This window comes from Typopeltis vanoorti, chromosome 6 (genome assembly GCF_054136105.1).
Source record: "Typopeltis vanoorti isolate ZY-2024b chromosome 6, IOZ_Tvanoo_1.0, whole genome shotgun sequence".
In the NCBI taxonomy this organism is placed as follows: Eukaryota; Metazoa; Arthropoda; class Arachnida; order Uropygi; family Thelyphonidae; genus Typopeltis; species Typopeltis vanoorti.
Genome location: NC_143554.1, coordinates 93,180,405 through 93,207,657, shown reverse-complemented (window position 1 = coordinate 93,207,657; position 27,253 = coordinate 93,180,405). Strand labels below are relative to the sequence as shown.

The 27,253-nt window shown below is 33.9% G+C and overlaps 1 protein-coding gene across 1 annotated transcript in view; it reads left to right on the top strand.

Moving 5' to 3' along the window:
• The window catches only part of LOC150105711 (prolyl endopeptidase), a 156,013-nt gene that overhangs the window by 3,199 nt on the left and 125,561 nt on the right, over positions 1 to 27,253 (top strand). The window contains exons 2-5 of the mRNA XM_090395028.1: positions 3,650 to 3,777; positions 16,073 to 16,168; positions 21,131 to 21,299; positions 26,917 to 27,018. Coding sequence (XP_090251154.1) covers positions 3,650 to 3,777; positions 16,073 to 16,168; positions 21,131 to 21,299; positions 26,917 to 27,018 — 495 coding nt within the window. The remainder of the gene's footprint in view (positions 1 to 3,649; positions 3,778 to 16,072; positions 16,169 to 21,130; positions 21,300 to 26,916; positions 27,019 to 27,253) is intronic.

Genomic DNA, 27,253 nt, shown 5'->3' with positions numbered 1-27,253 from the left:
ATTCTATATGCATTCACAGTTCAGTTCAACTTAAGCAATTTTGAGTATAATATGTGGGATGTCATATCTAGGGTTTTCCAAAAGTCATCCAACCAGCAGCATCCTTTAGCTGGAGATAACTTATTGATGCAGGAAGCTAATTGAAATTTACAAAAATTGGCAGTCTAATACATGGGCTATAATCATTCAAAGGGGGTTCAATAGAATAATGATCTACAGAGGAAAATATGGGACTTTGTCATAAATGATGATATAGAACCAGGTGACCTCGCAGAGTTTTTAGCTTCAAGAAAAAAACAGCATTTGTTCTATGGTGACAGTATCATAATTTCACACTTGTAAACCTATAGCGAAATATTAATACGGGACACCTCCAAGGAGTCCAAAAACTCATTGAGGGAGGGCACCTACTCTACAACTCTGTCTCCACCAACTACAATGAACCGTAACTACCATCATCAGCATTAATTCATTTTATAGTGTTAGGACTTCAGAAGGTTATGAAGTTAGTAATTTCCAACAACACAGAAATATGAGTTTGAACACTGCAGTTTGAACTCCAGTTTTCAAACAACAGGAGCGCATGTACTTTTTTTTCTTTCTTTTTTTTGGCACAAATTCCAAAAAGGTACATTAATTATTTTAACAAATGCATTAACTCAGAAACCAGTTTCCTACTATTTATTATTATTATTATTATTTTTTTTTTTTGAAGTTTGCAACTTTTCAAGTATTTTAATACAATTTTTCCATTATGTTTATTCACTGAATTTTCTTCCTAGAGTAGTAATGAGTTGTGGGAATGGTATTCATCTCATCTTCCCTTCTGTGTTAGGCTCATGATAGGGCAGTTAAATCTGTCTTTTGTGTCTGTAAATTGTATGTGTTCTTATGGATGGTGCCTGTTTTGCAGATGAAAAACCTGAGTTTCTGGGATAGAAAGTCCTTCCACATCCCTGCAAAACAGGCTAACTCAACTTCACTTTTAAAGCCCTGATGAAGGAAGGCTCTTCACATTATAGATAGGATTCAGACACAAGTTTTTCCAATGAACTACCATATTCATTATCAATTGAACTACACAAGTTCCCAAATGGTATTCATACAAGTTGAAATTACAAATGAGATTGTTTTCAGGCAATTTGATGTTTCTTGATTTCTCATAAAAATGAAAATAAAAAGTTTCGTAGAAATGTACAGATTGCAAAATACATTTTGAAATGGATAGTTTTGGATGCAAGCTTTGAAATACAGTTATCCCTCTACTTACGTCCAGGTTCCGTTCCATCTGGCAGGACATAAGTTGAGTTGGACATAAGTCGATACATTATATCAACAGAATTATAGGGGTTACGGACTTAACCATAATAAGTACTGTCATTTTAATTTTAAATCTTATTATAAAACTGTACTATGTGTTTCTGCCACTATAAAACAGGAGAATAATCACCCAATTCTTCCTCTACAATCACATCTTCATTAACTTCCCTGTGTGAACAATCAGTCTGTGGCTCTTCTGGGTATAACTGTTGTTTTTTTTGATGAAAATGTCCAATGTGCTTTACTTATTCCTCTTCTTGTTATCATCATAAATTTGTTCATAGCAAGCAAACACATCATGTACTTTTGTTTCTATTATTACATAGCGTTCAATATTGGGATCCCTATCTTCAGCCATTTTGAGAACATTGCTAACTGCAAAGAACATTTCTGCAAGACCTTTCACTGTAAATTGTTTAACTACCTCTTCCTATTTCTCCTTTCCCCTCTTCCTTTTCTCGTTTTTTCTCTTCTGCAACAGTTGTTCCTCCAGTTTGACCAATTCTTCGTTGGTCAACTCTTAAGGGGAACTTTCTATGAGTTAAATTATGTCGTCATCATTTACTTCGAGATTCAGATTGTTTGCTAGGCCCACTATTACAAACTTCCAAAATCATGCAAACACCTTTTTAATGTCTTTTTCCATATGCCTCATACATTGAGAGGACACTTCGTCCCAAGCCATAGCAATATTTTTAATAGCATGATAAATATTGAATGTTTTCCAGAATTGCATGAGAGTCTGGTCATTTCCTTCAGTAGCAAAAATGGCTTGTGGAAAAGTTCTCCACAGATAATAAGCCTTAAACACTGCAAGAACTCTCTGATTCATTGGCTGGATCAATGAAGTAGTGTTTAGAGATAGAAACATGACTTTGAACTTGAAGATCACTGCTATAAGATGGATGACCTGGAATATTATCTAGAATTGATAAAATTTTAAATTCTACATTTTCTTTCACACAATAGCTTTTTATTTCACTCGCATAACAGTTGATTAAGGCAGCCTCAAACAATTTTTGAGTCATCTACGACTTCTTATTGCTCCGATAATGAACTGAGAGTATGCTTCCTAAATGTTGTTGAAGATTCGGGGAATCTCACTATGCCATATCATAAATGGTTTCAGTTTACCCAGCCATATTATCCATAACAGATTTGTAATACGGACATTAAGAGCTTTGACAGTAGGTATAGATTTTAGCTTTTTGTGGATGAATGTCTGCTTGGGCATTTTTTTCCAAAACAAGGACGTCTCATTCATATTAAATATTTGAATTTCCCTCCATAATAATTTTATCAATTTTTCCACAAACTCCTTGGCAGCCTTCTCAGCACTTGCAGATTCCCCATACATTTTCACATTATGCAGTGCAAAACGCTGCTTGAATCTCATGAACCAACTGGAAGAAGCGTTGAATTCATAGTCATAATCCGGTTCTGCTTTCTCCTTCATCATATTGAATCGACTTGGTGCCTTAGTGATTATGGTCACAGTGCTAAGAGGGTATGCGTTTTTGGTTCAGGTATTCTATCCATTATGCAGGGTAGCTTTTCCATATCACTGATAGGGCCTTGTTGTTGTTTTGTCACTATCATCGATTTAATGGAAGCAGATTCTTTCACAGTCTGTACGATTTTATCCTTATTTTTCAAAATGGTCATCATTGTAGAATGAGACTGTCCAAAGTCATGTGCGATCACATTGACAGGCTTACAAGCTTCATGTTGCTTTATAACTTGCAACTTCGTTTCAAGATCAATTGCTTGCCTCTTTTTCTGTGATTCTTCACTAGGTTTTTTGATTGTGCATGTAGGGACCATGTTGCACAAAACATCGCGAAATATTTAATGATAAATACACAAATAACCCATTTCTCAAACACAAAATCAATAGAGGAACTGTTGAAGACACATGTCGACTGCTGAGGGAGGTTGCTGCTGAAAGCGATGTTGCCACTGTGCATGCTTTACCTTATGCTTGCTTGTGTTCGAATGTATAGCCGAAAATGTTATTTATTCCCTTATGGGATTATGGATGTATCTTCGAAAGGACGTAACTCGAACGATGTAAGTCAAGGGATAACTGTAGTTTAGTTTGTTACAGATTCATTACTATATAATCAGTTTGGTTTATAATCTTTATATTGAAACCATTTCACTCAAACACATTTTTATTATTAAATATATTTTACATCACATTAATAATATGCCACATATCAATAATATTACTATTATTTATATTAAACTTAAAATATTGATAGGAATTTCCTATGCTTTATTTAATCCAATTTATTATATTTGTGTTGGTTTATTTTTATAATAACAGATGCCAGATCCATATCGTTGGTTAGAAGACCCAGATTCAGAAGAAACTAAAAACTTTGTTGATGCACAAAATGCCATTACAATTCCTTTCCTTGAAAGCTGCAAGTATAGATCAGAACTTAAGGAAAGGTATGATTATTGTTTGGTTGTAAAAATGTAATTTAAATAATTTAATGTATTATTATTATACACCAGAAATTAAATTTTTGTTCATTTCCCAGCATATTTAGCCAGTCTACTATATATATATATATAGAAGTGGCCAGGTAGATAACATTGCTCTGCTCCACTAAACAGACTGGATTTGAATCCCACTGTGCCATGAATGTTTGTAAGTTTAGGTGGTAGATGATTTTTGTTGCCTGGTGTGTGAGACCATCACCTGTTTATTCAGGGCTTGATTTGCTCTTTGTAGCAGGGGAACCAGATTATCTAACCTTAGCCTATCTATGGTAGGCTAAGGTTAGATAATTAACTTTTAATTAATTTTAATTAAATAGTTAATTTGTTTTAATTAAGAAAAAAGTAATCAATAGTATGTATGAGATTATTTCATTTCTATGCTTTCTTTTATGCTGAGAGAGCATTTGACTACTCTAATATCCATTATGTGCCAGTAGACTGTTCATTAGGTATGCTCCTCAATCAGCCATGGAATTGCTGCCTGGGCAGAGGTAATAAGATATGTTAATTTAAGCTTACTAAATAGCTTAAGGAAATTACAACGTACTATAGAATATACATTAAAATAAATTTTAATACACTTCCAATATTTTGGCAACGTCACGTTGCCATTATCACAGGAACTTAAATACAAGACACGTGCATGCAAGCACAACACAGTAAATGAGGAATGAAGCAGTAAACTATTCTTTCTCCTAAAAGTCATGATGGTGTCCCCTAGCAGGCAATGTTGGTATTCTTGGCCGATTGGGGCTGAAGGTCTTCTGATGTGGGTTTCCCAAATTTGGGGCAGTCTCATGCAACCAAATTTGTTGAGGTTTGGATAGTTTCTGAGGGCTGAGGCTGATTCCATGAATAGCTTTTCGTATTTGAATTTACTACGGTGTATTATCGTGGCTTTCTTCCACCATATTCTATGGTGGGTATCCAGCACATGGTCTGCAAGACCAGAGTGGCTGTATTGGTGAAAACAGATGTAGTCCTTGTGTTCTGAAATTCTGATATTAGCTGTCCTCCCTGTTTGGCCAAAGTAGGACAGCTTACAACTGCAAGGGACTTGGTATACACCAAGTAGGTCTGGGTGGGGGGGGGGGAGGTTGGTCTTTAGTGGAGCAGATAAGGGATGCCAATTTTTTATAAAGTCTGTAACAAGAAGTGAAGTCATGTTTTTTTAGGATTTTTGTAATTTTTCCCGAGTTGCCTCGGATATATATAATGGTGATGGATTTAGAGTAATCCTTGTTGTGAAGGGGGATTGTGGTTTATTGGTTTCAATATTTTTTGGATTTTTTTTGGGGGGGGGTAGCCATTGGCTAAGAAAGTGTTGAGAATGTGGTTTAGTTCTGTGGTTAGGGCATTGTCATTGGAACAGATAAGTTTAGTCCTGTTATGTAGTGTCTTAATGACTCCATATTGTTGTGAGGGGGGAGTGAGATTGTTGATATCTGCCTGTATGGGTGGGTTTTCTATAAACTGAGAAAACCAAGGTTCCATCAGGCTGGCGGGTGACTAGTGTGTCTAAGAAAGGAAGGCGGTTGTTTTTTTTCTTCTTTCTTCTTCCAGGGTGAACTTGATTCTGGGTTGTTGGTTGTTTAAGTGTGTTAGGAAGGAGAGGAGTGCATCGGAGCCATGTGGCCAAATAACGAACACATCATCAACATAGCAAAGCCATATGGTTGGTTTTTGTGGGGCAGAGTTTAAGGCTTTCTCAAAAGTCTCCATATAAAAGTTGGCCAAGGGTGGGGAGAGTGGAGAACCCATAGCTGTCCCCTCTATTTGTTTGTAGAATTTTCCTTGCCAAACAAAATAGCCTGAGTTCATTGTGAACTGAAATAGGGCTGTGATATCAGGAGTAAATTTAGCTTGGATTAGCTCTAAGGATTCTTTGAGTGGGACATTTGTGAATAGGGAGGAGACATCAAAACTGACCATTACGTCAGTGTGTTTGAGTGTAAGGTTTTCTATACTGGCTTTGAAGTGGGCTGAGTTTTTTATGTGTGAAGGTGTGTTGCCAGCATAGTGTTTTTGAGGGCTTTGGCCAAATGTTTACACGATAATACACCATAGTAAATTCAAATAAGAAAGGCTATTCATGGAATCAGCTTCAACCCTAAGAAACTATCCAAATCTCAACAAATTTGGTTGCATGAGACTGCCCCAAATTTGGGAAACCTACATCAGAAGACCTTCAGCCCAATCGGCCAAGAATACCAACATTGCCCACTTGGGGGGGGGGGGGCACCATCAGGACTTTTAGGAGAAAGACTAGCTTCCTGCTTCATTCCTCGTTTACTGTGTGTTGTGCTTGCGTGCACGTGCCTTGTATTTAAGTTCCTGTGATAATGGCACTTCCAATATTTCGGCAACATGACGTTGCCGAAATATTGGAAGTGTATTAAAATTTATTTTAATATAATTAAAAGAAACACACATATTAACCACAGCGAAAATTATTTATTGTAAATTTCATCCTAAGTATTTTAGGACATCATCAGTACAGTAGTTTAAACAATAATAGGAATAACATACAGTTAGGGCGCATGATTACAATAGAATCTCATTAAACGTGCGTAACGTGCTACAGAAGTAAAAAAAAAAAAACTAATAATAATTATTTTACACAATTTTGTATGACAATTTACCATACTTTAGGAATAGTAAGAACGTCATTGCGGTTTAAATTTGGTCTGTGTAGTAGGGCTTCAGAACTTTCTTTATATAAACGTTCATGTTTATATAAAGATCTATGTAAAAGTTTAGACTTTTCTCAATGGATCCTATGGCTTTGATTTTCAATTCCATGTTGAGAGAGGCCAGATTTCTGCGGTTTAAAAAGACGAATGTGGTCTTGATGTTCCGAGATGCTTTTCTGAACAGACCCACCTGTCTGTCCAAAGTAAGACAATTTGCATGAGCATGGAATCTCATAAATGCCAGGCAACATCAAAGGTGAGAGTTTGTCCTTAGGAGAAGGTACCAAGTTGTAAATTTGGTTGATAGGTTTGTAAGTAGTGGCAAAATTGTATTTCTTCATAATTTTAGAAAGACGTTCGGAGATACCTTTGACGTAACGTAAGGAATCCTATGGACTTCTTCTTGTCTGATTTGATGTGTGGGAAAGTGACTGATGATTTTTTGAGTTGTTTTAGGATTATATCCATTTAGGATGGCTATATTTTTGATTACTTCTAATTATTGGTTTAGAGATTCTTCAGAGGAGCAGAATTTGTGTGCTCTGGAAACTAGTGATTTAATAATGCCAGATTTCTGAGATGGATGATGAGCGGAAGAATTGTGAATGTAGCGACCTGAGAATGTAGGCTTGCGAAAGACAGACGTAGCGATGGAACCGTCTTCTTTTTTTTGAATGTGTAAATCCAAAAAGGAGATACCCTGTGGAGAGTCTTTTTCTAACATAAAGTTGATGTGATGATGAAGAAGGTTAATTTTATCTAGAAACAGTTGTAATTCATGTTCGGGATGATCCCAGACTGCAAATACATCGTCGACATATCTTAACCAAATTTTTGGTTTGGGTTCAAAAGTGAACATTTTTTCCTCAAGGTGTTCTAGAAACATGTTTGCTAGGTTTGGTGATAAAGGAGATCCCATTGCTGTTCCTTCTTCTTGCTTGTAAATTTGATCTTTCCAGGTGAAGTAACCTGATGCAATAACAAACTTGAACAATTCAACTATATCAGATGGAAATTTTTGAGTTAGTCATTCTAGTGTTTCTTTATGGGGAACGTTTGTGAAGAGGGAGACAATGTCGGAGATGGTTAACAAGTCAGTTTTTGAAAGTTGAATGCGTTTAATTTTTGTGTGACACTTTGTAGAATTTTTGATTGAAGAGCCTGAGTGGCCTATGTGAGGACGGAGAAGATTGGATAAGAATCTTGATAACTTGTAAGTTGGACTGCTGATACAGTCTACGACGGGTCTGAGTGGAACATTAGTTTTGTGTAGCTTAGGTAAGCCATAAATTCTAGGAGGTCTGGCATGGTATGTGTTAAGTTTTTTGATTGTTTCTTCATCTAAGGAGAAAGTTTCATTAAGTAGCTTATTTAATTTCTGAGTTTGACGTTTTGTAGGATCATAATCCAATTTGGCGTAAGTATTACGATCTCGAAGAAGTAAATTCATTTTTTGCTCATATGAATTTGTATCAAGAACCACAGTGGTATTTCCTTTATCAGCTCTGGTAATGATTATGTTTTTATTACATTTTAAAGATATAATAGCTTTCAATTCTGATGGTGGGATATTTAATTCCAAAGGTTTGGCAGTGTAGATCACTTCAGCTCTCAAAACGAAGTCTGTTGGCTTCGATACTGGAGAGATGGTTGACATCTCTTTCTATATTATGTATGAAGTCTAAATATGGGAAACATTTTGGTGAAATCGCAAATTTATGGCCTCTTGCTAGGACATTTAATTTATCTGTTGTTAGTGGATGGTTAGATAAATTGACTACCCATTTTTCCGTTGGTAATTTGTTACTGATCTTTTTTGATCAATTTAATAGATTAAGGTATTTATTATGTAGAGCACTATTGCTTTTATCAAAAGCTCTTTTTCCTGAATTCTTTGAGACAGTTATAATTAATTGTAGCAATTCTTGATTTAACATATTTGACAAGTCTGTTTCTAGTTCTGTAATATTTAAATTGTTTGTTGCTAATTCATGCTTAGAAAGTCGTAACTGATTGAGCAGTAAGGAATGGCTTGCTTTTTGATAGATTTTATTGGCACCTGGAGATTTGATGACTTCCTTCAGTTTTGCAAAGGTTGGAATGAGATTATTGTGTTTGCACCTTTTTAAAAAAGAGATTCGAGCTCGTAGCTTAACCTGCAGTTTTCCTAGTAAGTTTGTCTTCTGTGCTGTTCTTTCCCCATGAAGGAATAAAACTTTTTTAAATAAAGAAACCTGTGGTGAGATCATAATTAAAAGAAACACATGTATTAACCACAGTGAAAATTATTTACTTGTAAATATTTTACCTGGAAAGGTCAAATTTACAAGCAAGAAGAAGGAACAGCAATGGGATCTCCTTTATCACCAAACCTAGCAAACATGTTTCTAGAACATCTTGAGGAAAAAATATTCACTTTTGAACCCAAACCAAAAATTTGGTTAAGATATGTTGACAATGTATTTGCAGTCTGTGATCATTCCGAACATGAATTACAACTGTTTCTAGATAAAATTAACCTTTTTCATCATCGCATCAACTTTACGTTAGAAAAAGAATCTCCACAGGATATCTCCTTTTTGGATTTACACATTCAAAGAAAAGAAGACGGTTCCATCGCTATGTCTGTCTTTCGCAAGTCTACATTCTCAGGTCGCTACATTCACAATTCTTCTGCTCATCATCCATCTCAGAAATCTGGCATTATTAAATCACTAGTTTCCAGAGCACACAAATTCTGCTCCTCTGAAGAATCTCTAAACCAAGAATTAGAAGTAATCATAAATATAGCCATCCTAAATGGATATAATCCTAAAACAACTCAAAAAATCATCAGTCACTTTCCCACACATCAAATCAGACAAGACGAAGTCCACAGGATTCCTTACGTTACGTCAAAGGTATCTCCGAACGTCTTTCTAAAATTATGAAGAAATACAATTTTGCCACTACTTACAAACCTATCAACCAAATTTACAACTTGTTACCTTCTCCTAAGGACAAACTCTCACCTTTGATGTTGCCTGGCATTTATGAGATTCCATGCTCATGCAAATTGTCTTACTTTGGACAGACAGGTAGGTCTGTTCAGAAAAGCATCTCGGAACATCAAGACCACATTCGTCTTTTTAAACTGCAGAAATCTGGCCTCTCTCAACACGGAATTGAAAATCCAAGCCATAGGATCCATTGAGAAAGTCTAAACTTTTACATAGATCTTTATATAAACATGAACGTTTATATAAAGAAAGTTCTGAAGCCCTACTACACAGACCAAATTTAAACCGCAACGACGTTCTTACTATTCCTAAAGTATGGTAAATTGTCATACAAAATTGTGTAAAATAATTATTATTATTATTTTTTTTTTTTTACTTCTGTAGCACGTTACGCACGTTTAATGAGATTCTATTGTAATCATGCGCCCTAACTGTATGTTATTCCTATTATTGTTTAAACTACTGTACTGATGATGTCCTGAGATACTTAGGATGAAATATTTACAAGTACTTAATTTTCACTGTGGTTAATACGTGTTTCTTTTAATTATGATCTCACCACAGGTTTCTTTATTTAAAAAAAATATTTTTTAATGTATATTCTATTGTACATTGTAATTTCCTTAAGCTATTTAGTAAGAATGTATAACCAATGTCTAAGCCTTTCCACGAGAAGTTAATTTAAGCTGTGTGTGTGAATTGCACTTGCAAGAAATTCTGTAAACCTATTTCACATGTAGTATCATGGGTGTGTTAAAAATTAGAAATCCCAATTTAGAGATGAAACATGGAATTTTATCACTCCACCTTCAGACTTCCAGTAATCTAGATGGTAGTCTCACTGGTCAGTGAAATGTATTTCCCACTAAAGATATCCATACCCTCACTGGAATTCAGACCTATGGTCTATTATTGGTTAACAGCAGATATAAAGGTATGAAGAGTGGTAGGCAAATACCCAATAGGATGGCAGTTTCGTGATAGTAAACTAGTGGTGCAACCTAAGTGATTTTGAGTACTCAATGCCAGTCATTGCCAGATCTTTTGATGCAAGTATAACTTCAAACTGCCACCTTAATGGAATATTCGTGCACTTCATTAAGGTGGCATTTATCTGAAGGTAGTCCTGCTCAGAGATATATGCTTGTCGATATAAGAGATTTGGTATATAGTTATAAGGATTTTGCAGTTTGAGACAGGCCACAGTTAGTTAAGTGACTGTATAGTATAGCAGTCATCTGCAAAAAAGCATATCTGAATGCACAATACATCAGACCCTGCTGTGGAATATAGCAGCAGAGAACCTTTCAGAATTCCATTCCTGTCTACCAAAAACAAGTTGCTGTGGTTTGAGTTCAAGAAAACTGAGACTAGGTACTTGAAGAATGAAAAGCATTACGTGGTCTGACAAATTCTTATCCCAGTTATTCTTATAAACCATGATACCAGTGGAGTAACATCTGTAACAGAACATTGTTGCTGAACTAGGTATATTTCTTCATGCTCACAGATTATTCATACATGAACATAGGAATTCTAGAAACAAAGATAAATGTAAAATTTTTAAAATCTTTAATAATGATTATTTTAACTGCTGCTTTAACTTGTTGATCTTGTAAATTGCAGTCCTAATTGACAGGGTTGGGGGAGAGAAAAAAACACATTGATTCCAAACCAGAGTTCTTGATTTATTATGCTGGGAACATTTCTAAGATATTTTTTCTTCTAGTTTGTCAATTTTTTGAAGGTACAACCCAAATTTTCATAGTTCTGATTGCAGTATATAGGATTATTCAAAAAAACAATATACTTTTAAAATAAAAGATAAAATTCATATGCATTTATTGCAAATGAAATAAATACTACCAAAATTAAAAAACTAAGTTTTGTTTGTAGATAGTTGCAAGAAAATATTTTTATTTAATATCAGAGGTGCTGTCAGTTACATTGGTTTTGCCTCAAGAGACAGTATTCCATCATCATTATCAAATTCCTGACATGTACCCTCAAGGGGTGTATAGGATATGATAGCACTACATGAAAAATTTACATCATTACCAACTTCCTATCTACAATTTTCCTCCATATATGAATCTGTTACCTGTCAAGACCCCAAACATTATCAGATCTTATATTTCTATCTTCTATGGCACTTTTTACTGTATCAATTCACTTATATCTTGGTCTTCCTGTGGGTCGTTTTCCTGGCAGAGAACACTTGTTTTACTAATCTTTTCTCTTCCATTCTGTGTAAGTGACCATACCATCTGAGATTAGCTCTGCTAACACATTTCTAGATGCTGACAATGTCAAGTTCTTTCCTAATATCCTCTTTTTCAATATGATATTATCATTGATGCCATTTATTCATGCACCTAATCTTTCTCAGGACTTATATATGCTGCCTCTATTCCTTGGTCAAGTGTTTTACTTCTAACCCAGCTCTCGAATCCATAAGTTAAAATTGGTTTGAACACTGTCTTTTATGCAGCTAATTTAATGTTTTGACTAATTTCTTTCTTATTCCATATAAATTTATTCAGTTGACTTCCTACCATACCAACTTTATTGATTCTGTTGTCTGTTTCCATATTTAATATACCATCTTCACTAAAAATCGTGCCTAAGTAGCTGAAATGTTTTACTTGTTCCACAGGTTCCCCATTCACAACACAGTTGACATTTTCAACAATTCTACCTATTTTCATTGTCTTTGTCTTTTTAATGCTGACCTTCATACCATATCTATTACAACAGTTATCCACTTTAGTCAGGGAATCTTGCAGACTTGTAGCAGATGTATTTAGAAGTATAACATAATCTGCATAAAGGAAAGAGCTGACATTAACATCTCCACTTTTGATTCAGGTTTAATACTACCTTCCTTCATAATGTGATCCATATAGATAATGAATAACAGAGGGGATAATGTACATCCTTGTCTGACACTAGATTTAACATTAAAACCATCTTCCTGTACTTCCTTCAATTCTAACTGCTGACTTACAACTCAAATAAAGACTAAATATTGCTTGATATAATGTTCCATTGACATCATACAACTGTAGTGTTTTGAATAGCTTTTCTCTTGGCACCTTATCATATGCCTTTTCCAGATCTACAAAACTTAAATACAGATCTTGGTTATATTCCCATGATTTCTCAACTGTTTGTCATAAAGTGTAAATCTGATCCTGACAGCCTCTATTTGGCCTGAATCCAGCTTGTTCTTCACCATGCTTCCCTTCCACAATCCTTCTCAACCGTTTCTCAAGTATATTTGCATAAATCTTAAAAGGAACACTCAGTAATGAAATGCCTCTGTAATTCTCACATTCAGTTTTATTTCCCTTTTTATATATGGGTACCATGAGAGCTCTACTCCAATCATCTGGAATTCATCCCTCTGTCTAGGCCTTCTGAACTATGCAGTGCAGCCACTGTAAGACTTTTATACCTCCATACTTGAGCATTTCTGGTCGAATATCATTTACTCCAGCTGCCTTTCCACATTTTCCACTTTCCACTTTTGATGGCTTTTTCTACTTCAAGTATGGATATATATTCCTGATTGCATGCGTAGTCAGTGTTTTTTTACCACTGGGATGTCACTGATTGTTTCATTTAGCAATTTTTCAATGTAATTACTCCATACTTCAAGGATATCTTTTTCTCCAGTTTTCATGTCATCTTTATCATCTCTAATTCCTTTTACAGCACTCTTTCCTCCATTTCTGAGCTTCTTCAGTAACCTCCAGAATATCTTGGCAACTTGATATTTATTTTCTATGTTCTTACCAAAGTCTTCCCATGACCTTTGTTTAGCTGTCTTACATTTGTCTATGTATTCTCTAAGAGCACAAGTTGACTTATTTTCCAGAAATTTTGATATGCTTTCTTCTTTTCTCTTCACTGCCTCTTTAACTTTGGCTTTGCCTCAAGGGACAGTATTTCATATAATATAATATTTGAAGGTAAATCCCTTGACAAGTGTTTACTGAGTTTTTTAGGAAATGATATGTCACCACTTTAATGAGAATTAATTTATGATTGGTATATAACTGCTTTGAAGACATCTGAAAGCATCTTAGTTGGCCAAGGGTCGGCAAGTGCAAGTATGTAGGGAATTTCAGTGCAGCCTGCATAAGTCCACAGTCCACTGTTGCTGGTAGAAATCATTTGAGTATACTACAGACAACTGCTGTTTCTCTTCGCAGGATGTATTTATTTATGAACGCACACACACTGGAATTGACACGTTTTAAAACCAAACAACAAAGAAACATAGTATACATTTTGCTGTAGTCTTGAAGATTAATTTCATTTTTTTAGTGACATTTCCACATAAATGACAAAGTGAATCACCACACCATTTGTGTATGAAGAACTGAATACCTTTATAGTATAAGTGTGAATGGATTTCCAAAAACTTGAATTTATTTATTTATTTATTTGTTCCAGTTTCATGAAAACATATCTGAAGTCCATTTTCCTAATCATGTTAATCACCTAATACTATTCCTGCTTATTAAGAAATCTGATTTTTTTTCCCCTTCAGGTAGATAATTCTACTTTATCCCTTGATTTTCATAAATGTGTACAAGGTGGGAGATGATACTCAAGAAAATACCACATGTTTATCCTGGCCCCCAGTTACTAGACTTATCATCATACAGCTTCTTTGTGTATGTGTGTGGGGTGGGAGGGGCTACATTAACAATACTGTGACTGTTGAATACGCTGATGAATTTAAATATTGAATCACTAAAGAAGTGTTATCAGTCAACCATGAAATAGATCATCATATTGAGATTTGGATAGGGCTTATGGATCTCATACTGAAGGTTTATTTAAAATAAATAATCAAACTTTTAATATTAACTTATTTTTTAAAATGATTTATTTATTTCTACCATATTTTAGCATTTATTTCATTTCAGTTAACTTTGATTTTTATGACAGATTAAGAAAACATACAGTTATTCCATATTCTACTTTATGCAGATGAAATTATACTTCTGAATAAATCCAGTACAAGTCTGTAAGATTCCCTGACAAAATTGAATAACTGTTGTAATATTTTTGCTATGAAAATCAACAATAAAAAGACAAAGACAATGAAAATAGGCAGAAACATTGAAAACATCAACTGTATCCTGAACGGTGAACCTATTGAAAAAGTAAAACATTTCAGCTATTTAGTCACAATATTTAGTGAAGACGGTAAATTAAATATGGAAATAGACAATAGAATTAATAAAGCTAGTATGGTAGTAAGTCAATTGCATAAATTTATATGGAATAAGAAAGAAGTTAGTCAAAAAATCCTAAATTAGCTGTGTACAAGACAGTGTTCAAGCCAATTTTAACTTATGGATCTGAGAAGATTAGTGGAGTGAACATATAGCATCAGTAGTATCACATTAAAAATGGGGATATTATGAAAGAATTTGCCATTGTTAGCATTCAGGAATATGTTAGTAGAGATAATCTCAGGTAGTTTGGTCACTTAAACAGAATGGGAGAGAGGAAAGATTAGCAAAACAATTGCTCTCTGCCAGGTTTGTAGGAAAAAAGAGACCAAGATGTAGATGGATTGATACAGTAAAAAGTGCCTTAAAAGATTGACATATATGATCTGAAAATATTGGAGTTCTGACAGATAGAGATTAATTTGAAGGAAAATTATCGATCGGAAGTTAGTAGTGATGTAACTTTTTCATTTAGTACTATCATAATTATCCTTTATACAATCTCCCCCGAGTGTACATATCTGGAATTTGATTATAATGATGACAGAGTTATTCAAAAAAGAGTATGTTCTCTTTTTTGAATAACTTCCATAAAATTCCATAAAAAATATTTTTTATGAAACCATAATCAATATTTGTATGCACATAATCAACATTTGTATGGAAGTTAGTAGTGATGTAACTTTTTCATGTAGTACTATCATAATTATCCTTTATACAATCTCCCCCGAGTGTACATATCTGGAATTTGATTATAATGATGACAGAGTTATTCAAAAAAGAGTATGTTCTCTTTTTTGAATAACTTCCATAAAATTCCATAAAAAATATTTTTTATGAAACCATAATCAATATTTGTATGCACAGCAGATGTAGGTAATACTCTGTTTCATCCTTGAGTGGAAACATTGCGAGCTTGATTCTTGTTGTGACATGACAAAGTTTTATATGGAGTTTCATTTGCAGGTGAATGAGCTGATTTTGTGTGGTAGGAGACTTTTTGTCTCCTGGAAACTTCTTTTCCATCTTGCTTACATGCAAATTGTCCAGAGAACACGTGCAAATAAGACACAAATACCATTAGGACAGTAGATCGCATAGTGTGGACAGTGAATTTTATAGTGTGTGTAAATGGTGGGTTTTGTATTGCAGTAGTGTACAGTGCCTTTCCACAATAAATCTTTGAAATTGTCACATGATAATAAATAATTTTATGTTACTAATTTGCTAATTTAATTTTGCTTTCTGAATTAATAGGGTTGCTCATTGCTTTTCCTTTTTAAATTTGATTATTTAGGCTTACTGAATTATGGAATTATCCAAAATATGGTTGTACATTTAAACGTGGATCTCATTATTTTTACTATATGAATACAGGACTCCAGAACCAAAGGTAAATATAAAACATTTAAAGCAATAGTGATTAGTATTTTATATTTTCTTTTAATCTTTTGGTAGGTTGCATTTTGACCCTCTCCCCCAAAACAAACAAAAAAGAAAAATTATTTAAAGTAATTCCATATAAAAAGTTTTACCTTTTAAAGAAAAACAAAAATAATTTTACATATGTTCTGTTTTTCTGTCTCACCTGAATAATATTTATTGTTCTGTTGCCTTAAGGGCAATAGAATGGAAAGAAGGATATACCTAAGAAGTAAATCAAAGAAATGAATTTTTTATTTGTAAATGTCAGTATACCTACATAAGAAGAAACTGAAATGAAAAGTCCATTCGTTTTTCATCTACACTGTTCAAATCAGTTTCTGATATGTACCCTAATGGGATGTCCAGTATACTGCTATAGTTGATAGGAAGCTAGCAGCCAGCTTCCTGTTACAATTTTCTTCTCAATCATTCGGTTATTTCTTAGGTTACAAATATTGTCACTTATATTTCATTCTTTTAAGGCACTTCTGATTGTATATTGTGGTCTTTCTCTGGAGTTTTCCTTGTTTTGCTAACCTTTCCTCTTCCATTCTGTTTAAGTAATGATACCACCTTAGATTTGTACTGCTCTTCTCACAATTTTGAGTGTTTATAAATATCAGTACCTTCCTAATATCATCCTTTTTAATATGATGCCATTTGTTTACACCTCTAATTTTTCTCATAACTTTTCTATCTGTGATCTCTAATCTTTGATGATCGTTTTATTTCCATCTCAAACCTCATATTCATAAGTTAAAAAAATTGGTTTGAATGCTGTCTCATATACTGTTAGTTTGACTAGCTGTTTACTATAACATCTTTGCTTATTCTGTTATCTGTTTCCATATTTAATTTACCATTCATTAAAAATGTGAAATGTTTTAGTTGTTGTATAGGTTCTCCATTGAGAATGCTATTTATATGTTCACCATGTTCTTATATTCATTATTGCTGATTTTACTACAATTTCTTTTTACTACAATATCACATCATCTGCATTATAATAGAGTACTGGAACTAATATCTGTGATTTTGATATCGTGTTTAATGCTGCTTTTCTTCATAATATGCTCCACATAAATGATGAGAGTAGGAATAATATGTCATCTTCTTGTATATACTTCAGTCCTAACTGCTGCATATAAAATATACAATTGCTCTGTCTCATTTACACAATGTTATTTTAGGGTTTGAACAGCTCATCTTATGGCACTTCAATGCCTTTTCCAGAACTAATACAGATTCTGTGTGAACTCAGCTGATTCTTCCCCAAATTGTCTCTCACAAATTTTCTTAGCTTCCTCTCAAGTATACTTACACACTTGAGGCTAAGAAACTAATGAATCTTACTTTGGATCACTTAGTAGGCAATTCCTCTGTAACATGTTTAGTTTTATTTCCCTTTTATAGATAGATAAAATGGAGCTGTTTGTCAAATATCTGGAATTTGGCCTACTGAGCACAAATGGAATTTGGTCTTCTGTATTATGTTTGAATATCATTGCCTTCATCTGCCAATCCACATTTCAGGTTTCTAATGCTTTTTCTACTGCAAGTAATGACATGTATTCCTGATTGCACTTATCTTGATTAATTGATTCATTTCTGCCACTGTTCTATTACTACTTATCTCATTTAATCTTCTTTCTAAGTAAATCCTGTAGACATTGAGAATATCATTGTCTTCAGGTTTTTTTTTTTTTTTTGTCATCTTTGTTATTTCTGATTCCTTAAAAAAGGAGTGCTTAAGGATCAAAGCCAACTGAGAGGACACTTCCGCATAGCCTTTATAGGAATGTGGAGAACCGACCAGGGCATCTGATCTAACGTCCAGTCCTCACCTTCTCTTGGTTCACCCTATTAAGTATCTACCTGGATACTGAACGATCGAGGATGGGCTGGCAATTTGAATTTAGCCGACCAAATTGTATTCTTATTGGCTTAAACCACAATGTAAAATGATGGTACAACATGACAGAATTTCATGTCAGCTGGGCCATTGCCCAGTTAAACAAGGCCCTCATTGTTTTTGCCAAGTAACCAGTGTGAACAGCAAAAAGTGATCTATTAGAACAAATCCTGAAACACATCCCAACTCAACATCACCAGAGTTCAAGATTGATATCAACATAAGAAGCCTGAATGGCAAAGAAATGAAGCTAGCTGAGGAATTGAATAAGTCTCAGATCAAAATAATAGGTGAATGAGGCAAAAATTGGCGAGATCTTTCTAAGCAATAAATACAAAATCTTATATTCAGACAATAACAATCAGGGAAAAGAAATAGTAGCTATAGTTTTCAACACTAAATACGAGGATAATTTTGAATTGCAGGCAGTATCAAGTAGATTTATGTGGGCAAGTATCAGAATGGGGGAACTGGACATTGCAACTTCTTTGTGCCTATGATCCCAAAGAAGGTTCTAGTAAGGTAGAAGTGGAGGAATTTTTTGAGGAACCATAGGCACAAATAAGTTGCAATGTCCAGTTCCCCATTCTGGTACTTGCCTCTTATACTGACACAATGAAAAATGAAAAAAAAACTTAATGTGAGAATTACAGAGGTATCTCCCTACTGAGTGTTCCTGGCAAGATCTATGCAAGTATACTTGAGAAACGGTTGAGAAGAATTGTGGAAGAAAAGCTTGGTGAAGAACAAGCTGGATTCACACCCAATAAATATAACCAAGATCTGTATTTAAGTTTTGTCGATCTGGAAAAGGCATATGACAAGGTGCCAAGAGAGAAGCTATTCAATGGTGTCAATGGGGCATTATATCAAGCAATACTTAGTCTTTATTTGAGTTGTAAGTCAGCAGTTAGAATTGAAGGAAGTACAGGAAGATGGTTTAATGTTAAAACTGGTGTGAGACAAGGATGTACATTATCCCCTCTGTTATTCATTATCTATATGGATCACATTATGAAGGAAAGTGGTATTAAACATAATATCAGAATTGGAGATGTTAATGTCAGCTCTTTGCTTTATGCAGATGCTGTTATACTTCTAAATAAATCCGCTACAAGTTTGCAAGATTCCTTGACTAAATTGAATAACTGTTGTAATAGATATGGTATGAAGGTCAGCATTAAAAAGACAAAGACAATGAAAATAGGTAGAATTGTTGAAAATGTCAACTGTGTTGTGAACAGGGAACCTGTGGAACAAGTAAAACATTTCAGCTACTTAGGCACGATTTTTACTGAAAAATCGGCAGGAAAACAACCCAGAGGAAGACCAAGATATAGGTGGATTGATACAGTACAAAAGTGCCTTAGACAATAGAAATATAAGATCTGATAATGTTGGAGTCTTGACAAGTAACATACTGATTTGGAGGAAAATTGTAGATAGGGAGTTAGTAATGATGTAAATTTTTCATGTAGTATTATCATACCCTGTACACTCCTTGAGGGTACATGTCAGGAATTTGATGATGAAGTTGATCCTTGTTGGGGATCTAAATAGCAGAGTAGGAAATGATTGTCAGACATACAAAAATATTTTGAGAAAATTTGGAGAAAGGAGCAAAACTAATAATAATAAATTTAGTTTAATCCTTTATCCAAGTGTAAGCAAACAAAGTTTGCGCCTGAAGTATTTTCAGGACTGAGGCAACTCGTAATAAAGGTGGACCAAGCTTTCATCACTCCTTGTCTCAGTATCTCCCATAATGCAACGCACACCCCCTTGCAGACATGTATAATGCTATGCATTAAGGGAAGGGTCACTACCCAGACTGGTTTCAACCTTTATTGAGGTCTTGTCAGTTGGGAGCCAGACCCAGAAGTGGTGATACTAAGGCAGAAGCAATGGAGAGGTCATATTTACTTATACAAGTTGCCAAAAGGTGAACCACCTTATTATTAAATTACTCTGGATTTAGAGAAAGATGTTAGAAGTTTATTTTCCACTTGGTTAGACTATAATAAATTTAGATTATACATGTCTGCAAGGAGATGTGCTTTGCATTGTGGGAGATACTGAGATAAGGAGTAATGAGAGCTTGGTCCACCTTTACTACAAGTTGCCTCGGTCCTGAAGATACTTCAGGTGCAAACTTTGTTTACTTACACTTGGATAAAGGATTAAACTAAATTTATTATAGTCTAACCAAGTGGAAAATAAACTTCCAACATCTTTCTCTAAATCGAGAGTAATTTGTTCAATTTCCCATGTTGAAATTTGTCCTCATCACTCTATTTGACGTTGCCTATCATTCAAGAAGTTTATCTTTGAGTTGATGTTGAACACTTCGCCTTCATTTCCCTGATTAAATATAGCATTTGCAGTTATTATATTTATTTTATCCTTTTTATCTTTCTTTGTTTCATTAATACTAATTGTGTTGATGTGATAATTTTGTAATTCTTCTGCTGACTTTGTTCTCTTTTCTGTTGATTCTTCTTAATGTTGATGTTCTTATTTTCAATGCCCTTAAATTTATAGTTGTTCCAGTAGCTGTTTACTGTTTGCCCTAGTTCCCTGACAAGCAGCTGCAGTCGAATTTAATCAGGTGACACTCCAGCTGACATGCATTTTGTAATTTGTACACTAATAATTTTTGTTTGTAATTTAAGCTAACAAAGAATATAGCTAGGTCAGCTAACTATCATATTATCTCTTCCTCTTTTGTTCAGTATCACTAGTTTGAAAATTTCTCATTCTTGCAAAAATAGCTTGTTATTTTCAAGAGTAAGAAATTTTAGTTATGCTTCATCTGGGGAGGAGCTAAGGACCCCCCCCCCCCACACACACACACACATCTAGAAGAAAAATAACCAGAAATCCATCAGGATACTTGCATCATGGCTTATTGGAGGGGAACATAAATGTGTAGTTACTCAAATACAAATTTGTGAAAAAGCATACTTTAAATGCCCAGTTCAGCTATTAAATTAACATTAGGCTTTTTTAATGTTTCAGTGTATTATATATTCAGGATAGCATAAATGATGAACCTCGAGTATTCCTTGATCCTAATGAACTCTCCAAAGATGGTACTGTATCTTTAAGTGTCACTGCCTTTTCAGAGGATGGAGAATATTTTGCATATGGCCTAAGTGAAAGTGGCTCTGACTGGATTAAGATTAAGGTATGTAATTGAAGATATTATTATTATTATTACTTGTTACCTGTGTGAAGTGTCAAGATTCATTGCAGGAGGCCAGTTCAGCTATTTCACTTATTAAGTGTATTTTTGTTTAATTATCTGTGTTCTATGACTTATTTGTTTTTAGCAGGAAGGGTGAAGAACTGTTTCCAGGATGTCTATCCTCAAAGGGTGCACTAGATATTATGATAGTTATTACAATTAACATTTCATCATTCGTTTCTTTCCTGTCAACAGTCTTCTTTCACATTAGTCTGTTGTGCATCAGGTCTCTGATTTGATCAGAAATTCATCTTCCTCTTGTGTTAGGCTAGTGGCCTGTCACATCAAAGTAACTTGGCTTTGTAGAAATCTAATAAATGCTGTGATAGAGTTGTGTTTAATTGTATTCACATTCCATAAATGTGAATTGTGTTGCATACTATTCTTTGCTGTTTTGTCTGTCTTGTGGGATTGAAAGACGCTTTCTGGAAGAGAAAACCACCACCATCATATGAGACTGGCTAATTCACCTTTATTGAAAAGCTTTTATACATTTTTTTCCATCCTAGACAGTATTCAAACTCATGTCTTTCCAACCTGGAAGCATTTTCATTACTGAACTGAGCATTCCCAAAATGCATGCAGTTAAAGTAATCTTTTGATTTGACATCTTTGATCAACCCTTACTTTTATATCTTAATTTTCTTATTTCAGTGCAAAAATAATAATGAACAGATAAAACGCTGTTATTCTGCTGAATTTAATTGATAAAATGTTATCCTAAATATCAAAATGATGTTTAAATCTTAAGCGTGTTTGTCATTAGTGATATTTAAATATATTTATTTGATTAATAGTGATATTTATATTTATTAGTGCACTTTTGAAAAGACTGAATTCCAACGTTTATGCTACGTTGTTCAGACAGTAATACTAAAAATGCAATCTTATTGCCTCTAAAGGAAAACCAGAATATGAGGAGAAAGTCATCATCAAATTCCTGACATGTACTCTCTCTAGTGGTGTACATGGTATGATAGTACTACATGAAAAACATCATTACTAACTTCCTATCTACAATTTTCCTCCAAATCAATCTTACCTGTCAAGACTCCAAACATTATCAGATCTTATATTTTTATCTTCTAAGGCACTTTTTACTGTATCAATCCACCTATATCTTGGTCTTCCTCAGCATCGTTTTCCTGCCAACCTAGCAGAGAACACTTGCTTTGCTAATCTTTCCTGTCTCATTATGTTTAAGTAACCATACCACCTGAGATTAAGCTCTGCTAACACATTTCTGGATGTTAGTAACAATGTTAAGTTCTTTCCTAATATCCTCATTTTTAATATGATATTGCCATCGATGCCATCTGTTCGCTCCCCGAATCTTTCTCATGACTCTCATATCTGCGGTCTCTAGTTTTTGATCAAGTGTTTTATTTCTAACCCAGTTCTCAGATCCATAAGTTAAAATTGGTTTGAACACTGTCTCACATACAGCTAATTTAGTGTTTTGAGTAATTTCTCTCTTATTCCATATTTAATTTACCATCTTCACTAAAAATCATGCTTAAGTAAGAGGGTTGTTTGAAAAGTTTCGTAAAAAAAATAAGTTAAACACATTTTTTTTGGAAAAAAATCACCTTTATTTCTCAACATAGTCTCCATGAAGGTGTATACATATTTAAGTTAAGGGATATTACATCCCATATTGTTTCATAGCCGAATAAGAAACTCAAAGAGTTTCATGCCGAATATTGTAAATATATATATAAAGTTCAGCGAGTCCAAGCATAAGCAAATACCTGGATAGTGTTACAACTGACCCTATAGGGAGTGCAACACTGAGGCAACTCATGGTAAGGGTGGAGCAAGCTCCGATCATTTACTATAATGTTCCATTGATACCATACAACTGCTCTTGACACCTTGTTATATGCCTTTTCCAGATCTACAAAACTTAAATACAGATCTTGGTTATATTCCCATGATTTCTCAACTATTTGTCATAAAGTGTAAATCTGATCCTGACAGCCTCTATTTGGCCTGAATCCAGCTTGTTCTTCACCAAGCTTCCCTTCCACAATCCTTCTCAACTGTTTCTCAAGTATATTTGCATAAATCTTAAAAGGAACACTCAGTAATGAAATGCCTCTGTAATTCTCACATTCAGTTTTATTTCCCTTTTTATATATGGGTACCATGAGAGCTCTACTCCAATCATCTGGAATCTGTCTAGGCCTTCTGAACTATGCAGTGCAGCCACTGTAAGACTTTTATACCTCCATACTTGAGCATTTCTGGTCGAATATCATCTACTCCAGCTGCCTTTCCACATTTCAGGATTTTTCTATTTCAAGCATGGATATGCATGCCTGTTCAGTATTATTTACCACTGTACTGTCATTGATTGTTTCATTTAGCAATTTTTCGAAGTAATTAGTCCATACTTAAAGAAATATCTTTTTCTCCAGTTTTCATGTCACATTTATCATCTCTAATTCCTTATACAGCACTCTTTCCTCCAATTCTGAGCTTTTTCAACAACTCCAGAATATCTTGCTGCCATCTTGATATTTATTTTCCATGTTCTTACCAAAGTCTTCCCATGACTTTTGTTTAGTTAGTTATACTAAACAAAATTTAGTATAACTAACTAAACAGTGTTTAACTTTCTTAGATTTGTCTCTGTATTCAATAAGAGCACTTATTTGCCAGGAATCTTTGATATGCTTTCTTCTTTTTTGTTCACTGCCTCTTTAACTTCCTGTGTCCACCATGGAGTTTTGATATTTCTATCTTTTGCAGATAACTTCACCACATTCCTATCTGGCTGAATTAATCAGTGTTTTCTTCAGGGCTTGCCACTGAATCTCCAAGGTTTGGTTCCTGTTCCCAAACTCATTTTTTCTTGAATAATGTTTGTGTATTTTAGTCTACAATTCACACAAAAAAGTTGTGAGCTGCTCAACTTTTATTCACTTTAAAACTTTCTTACATGTTCTTCTTTTCAATATGAAATTCAATTTTATCCTGCTCAAGACTAGATGGTGATCACTTCTAATTTCAAATCCTCTGTACACTCTGGTGTCCTGCACCAGGGAGAAAACATCACTATCAACAATAACATAGTCAATGAAATTTTTCTTATTCCTTGCCTCTTCTCTCCATGTGAATTTGTGTGCATTTTTATGTTGGAACATTGTGTTAGTAATTACCAGTTCATGTCCTGAGCAAAAATCCAACAGGCATTTGCCATTATTATTAGCTTTGCTCTTTTCTCCAAATTTTCCCAAAATATTTTTGTATGTCTGATAATCATTTCCTACTCTGCTATTTAGATCCCCACCAATTTTTCCTTTTTTCATTGTGTCAGTTGTTTTCTCTAAAGCTCCACTTCTACCTTAGAAGAACCTTCTTTGGAACCATAGGCATAAATAAGTTCCATTGTTCTTTCCCCATTCTATTTGCCCACCTCATTCTACTTGATACTGCCTGCCATTCAAGAAGATTATCCATCATATTTAGTGTTGAATATTATGGCTACTCCCTCTTTTCCCTGATTGTTGTTGCCAGAATATAACATTTTCTATTTGTCATTTAGAATGATCTAGCCTGTTTTTGTCATCTTTGTTTGAGTCATGCCTATTATGTCTATCTGGTACTTATCCAATTCTTCTGCTAGTTTGATTTCTTTTACAACAACAACAACAGCTAATGATAATAGAAGCTGGTAAAGAAAAAAATGATTATGAACTAAGAAATGAGGTCTGAAAGCAGAAGCTATTAAATATAAGTCAAGCATTTTCACACTTGTACAGCTAGTAGCAGTATTAAGTTGCTCTTGAGAGATGCATATTATTTTTTTAATGTTGCGTAATAAACTATTTTTCTCATTTTTTTTAACTTTATTACTGATTGAAAAAAAGAGAAAAACTGTATTATATATAAATTTAACGGGTCTGATGAGCATGCTTTCCAATTTGTAATATAGTAAATATTAATTCAGAAATTTGCAGTCGTATTTTTTGGCTTTTAGAAATGGCTCAGAAATGCAGTTAATGAATTTTGTGCAAATACTTTGACTTTTAAAATACCTGTAAAAAATTAAGCTGTGTAACTTAAACAACTTGATTCTTAATATTTAACATTGTTTATTTTTGATAGAAAGTTTCATGCTTTAACAATATATTTTTATATTCTCTATAAAATTTATAAATATTTATTAATTTTATAAAAAATTATAAAAATTAATAAATATTGCTCACAATTGTCAGCATAATTGAATTTTTTTTATTGTAAATTATGTTTTGAAGATAAAGCAGTTCAGATTGATGAATTTGTCTTTATTCTGAGAATTAATAACATTTGTTTCACAATAAAAAAAAATATCCAAAATGATAATAGCAAATTAACAGTAGCTCTGAAAATAGGCAGTATTCTAGTGGAACACTTGTATAGCCTAGTTAGAACAGTGTTAGTTGCTTAATGACATTTTCAAATGTCATTAAGCAACTAACGCCTTGGTTTTAATATAGTAAATATTAATTCATGGAAACAGGGAAGTTTCTAGGTTTTTATAACAGCTGAACATCTTAGACAAGTGACCTTTTTTTTTTTTTGGAAATTCAGATTTTACTCACTTCCTATTTTTACTCAAATTGAAACATACTAAACAAAATAAAGAAAAATTTAGTTACATATTTAATTTTTACTCATAAAAGATTGTAAATTTATTGTGTGGTGATAAAAAATGATCTGCCTTCTAAAAACATTCACAAGCATGGATGGTACAGTACAGTTTCCCTGGAAACTGTACAAGGGTCATGTGAGTAAAGAGGTGAAAAACAGTTTTGCTTGGTGGAGGGTTAATGAGTGGAATGCATTGCCATTGTAGGTACTGAGTGCTCTAACATTGAAGGTATGATAGTTATTTTGGTTTGACTGTTTGATCTCTCGTTCCATGGAGGCTTGGCAGTAATACCATTAATCTGTATGTAGTATCTTATCTTTTAGAGCCTCCGTTGGTATAGAAGAAGCCCTTTGGTCGGAAAGACCTGGGTTCAATTCCTGTCCATAGCATGAGGAATGGTCTTTTTCTGGTCTCTTTCAACTAAAGGTGAGTTAGCTGGTCTCATACAGAGGTAGAGAGTTTTTCCCTCCTGGGAACTTGGATTTTTCATCTCTCAGAACAGCAAACCAACCAGTAGAACACACACACAATTTACAGACAACAGTACTTGGAGGCATGGGGGGGGGGTAACTGCCTTATCCCCGTATTACAGTTAGGAAATCCAAGAGTACTTAGAAGGCTGTGGGTGCTAAGTGCCTGTTAAAGCCACTGAGTGAGTGAGAGTCTCTTTATCTTTCACTCCCAGGTATGATAAATAATCAAAGCTAATTATCTTATTTATGTAATTTAAATAATATTAAATGGAGATTTTTTTTTTTTTTTTTTTTTTTTTTTTTTTTTTTTTTTTTTTTTGAATGGGGGAGCTCTTTTTTTTTTAAAATAACTGTATAAACTCATCTCATGTATCAAACATTCACATGAAATCCTGGGAAACAGTATTAAATAATATATAAAATTAATTTCTTTTTACTTTTCTAGATAAGGACTGTTTCTTCAGGTAAAGATTATCCTGAATTACTAGAAAAGGTGAAATTTACCTCAATTGCCTGGACCCATGATAACAATGGTTTTTTCTATGCTGTAAGTGTGACTATTGTAGTATTAGCAAAGTATGGCATCAGGATTTTGTTGTATTGCTTCTGAGTTTCATTCTTACACAATAAATTCTATAAGCTAAGCTATTTTCTAGCCATGGAGTAGTCCCATTATAATAATCAGGCTAAAAAAAGTTATAATCAAGTGCGGTTTAAATCAAAGTGCATTCATTACATACCTGTGTAAAATTTTTTGGAGATAAAGGTGGTAAGACTTAACA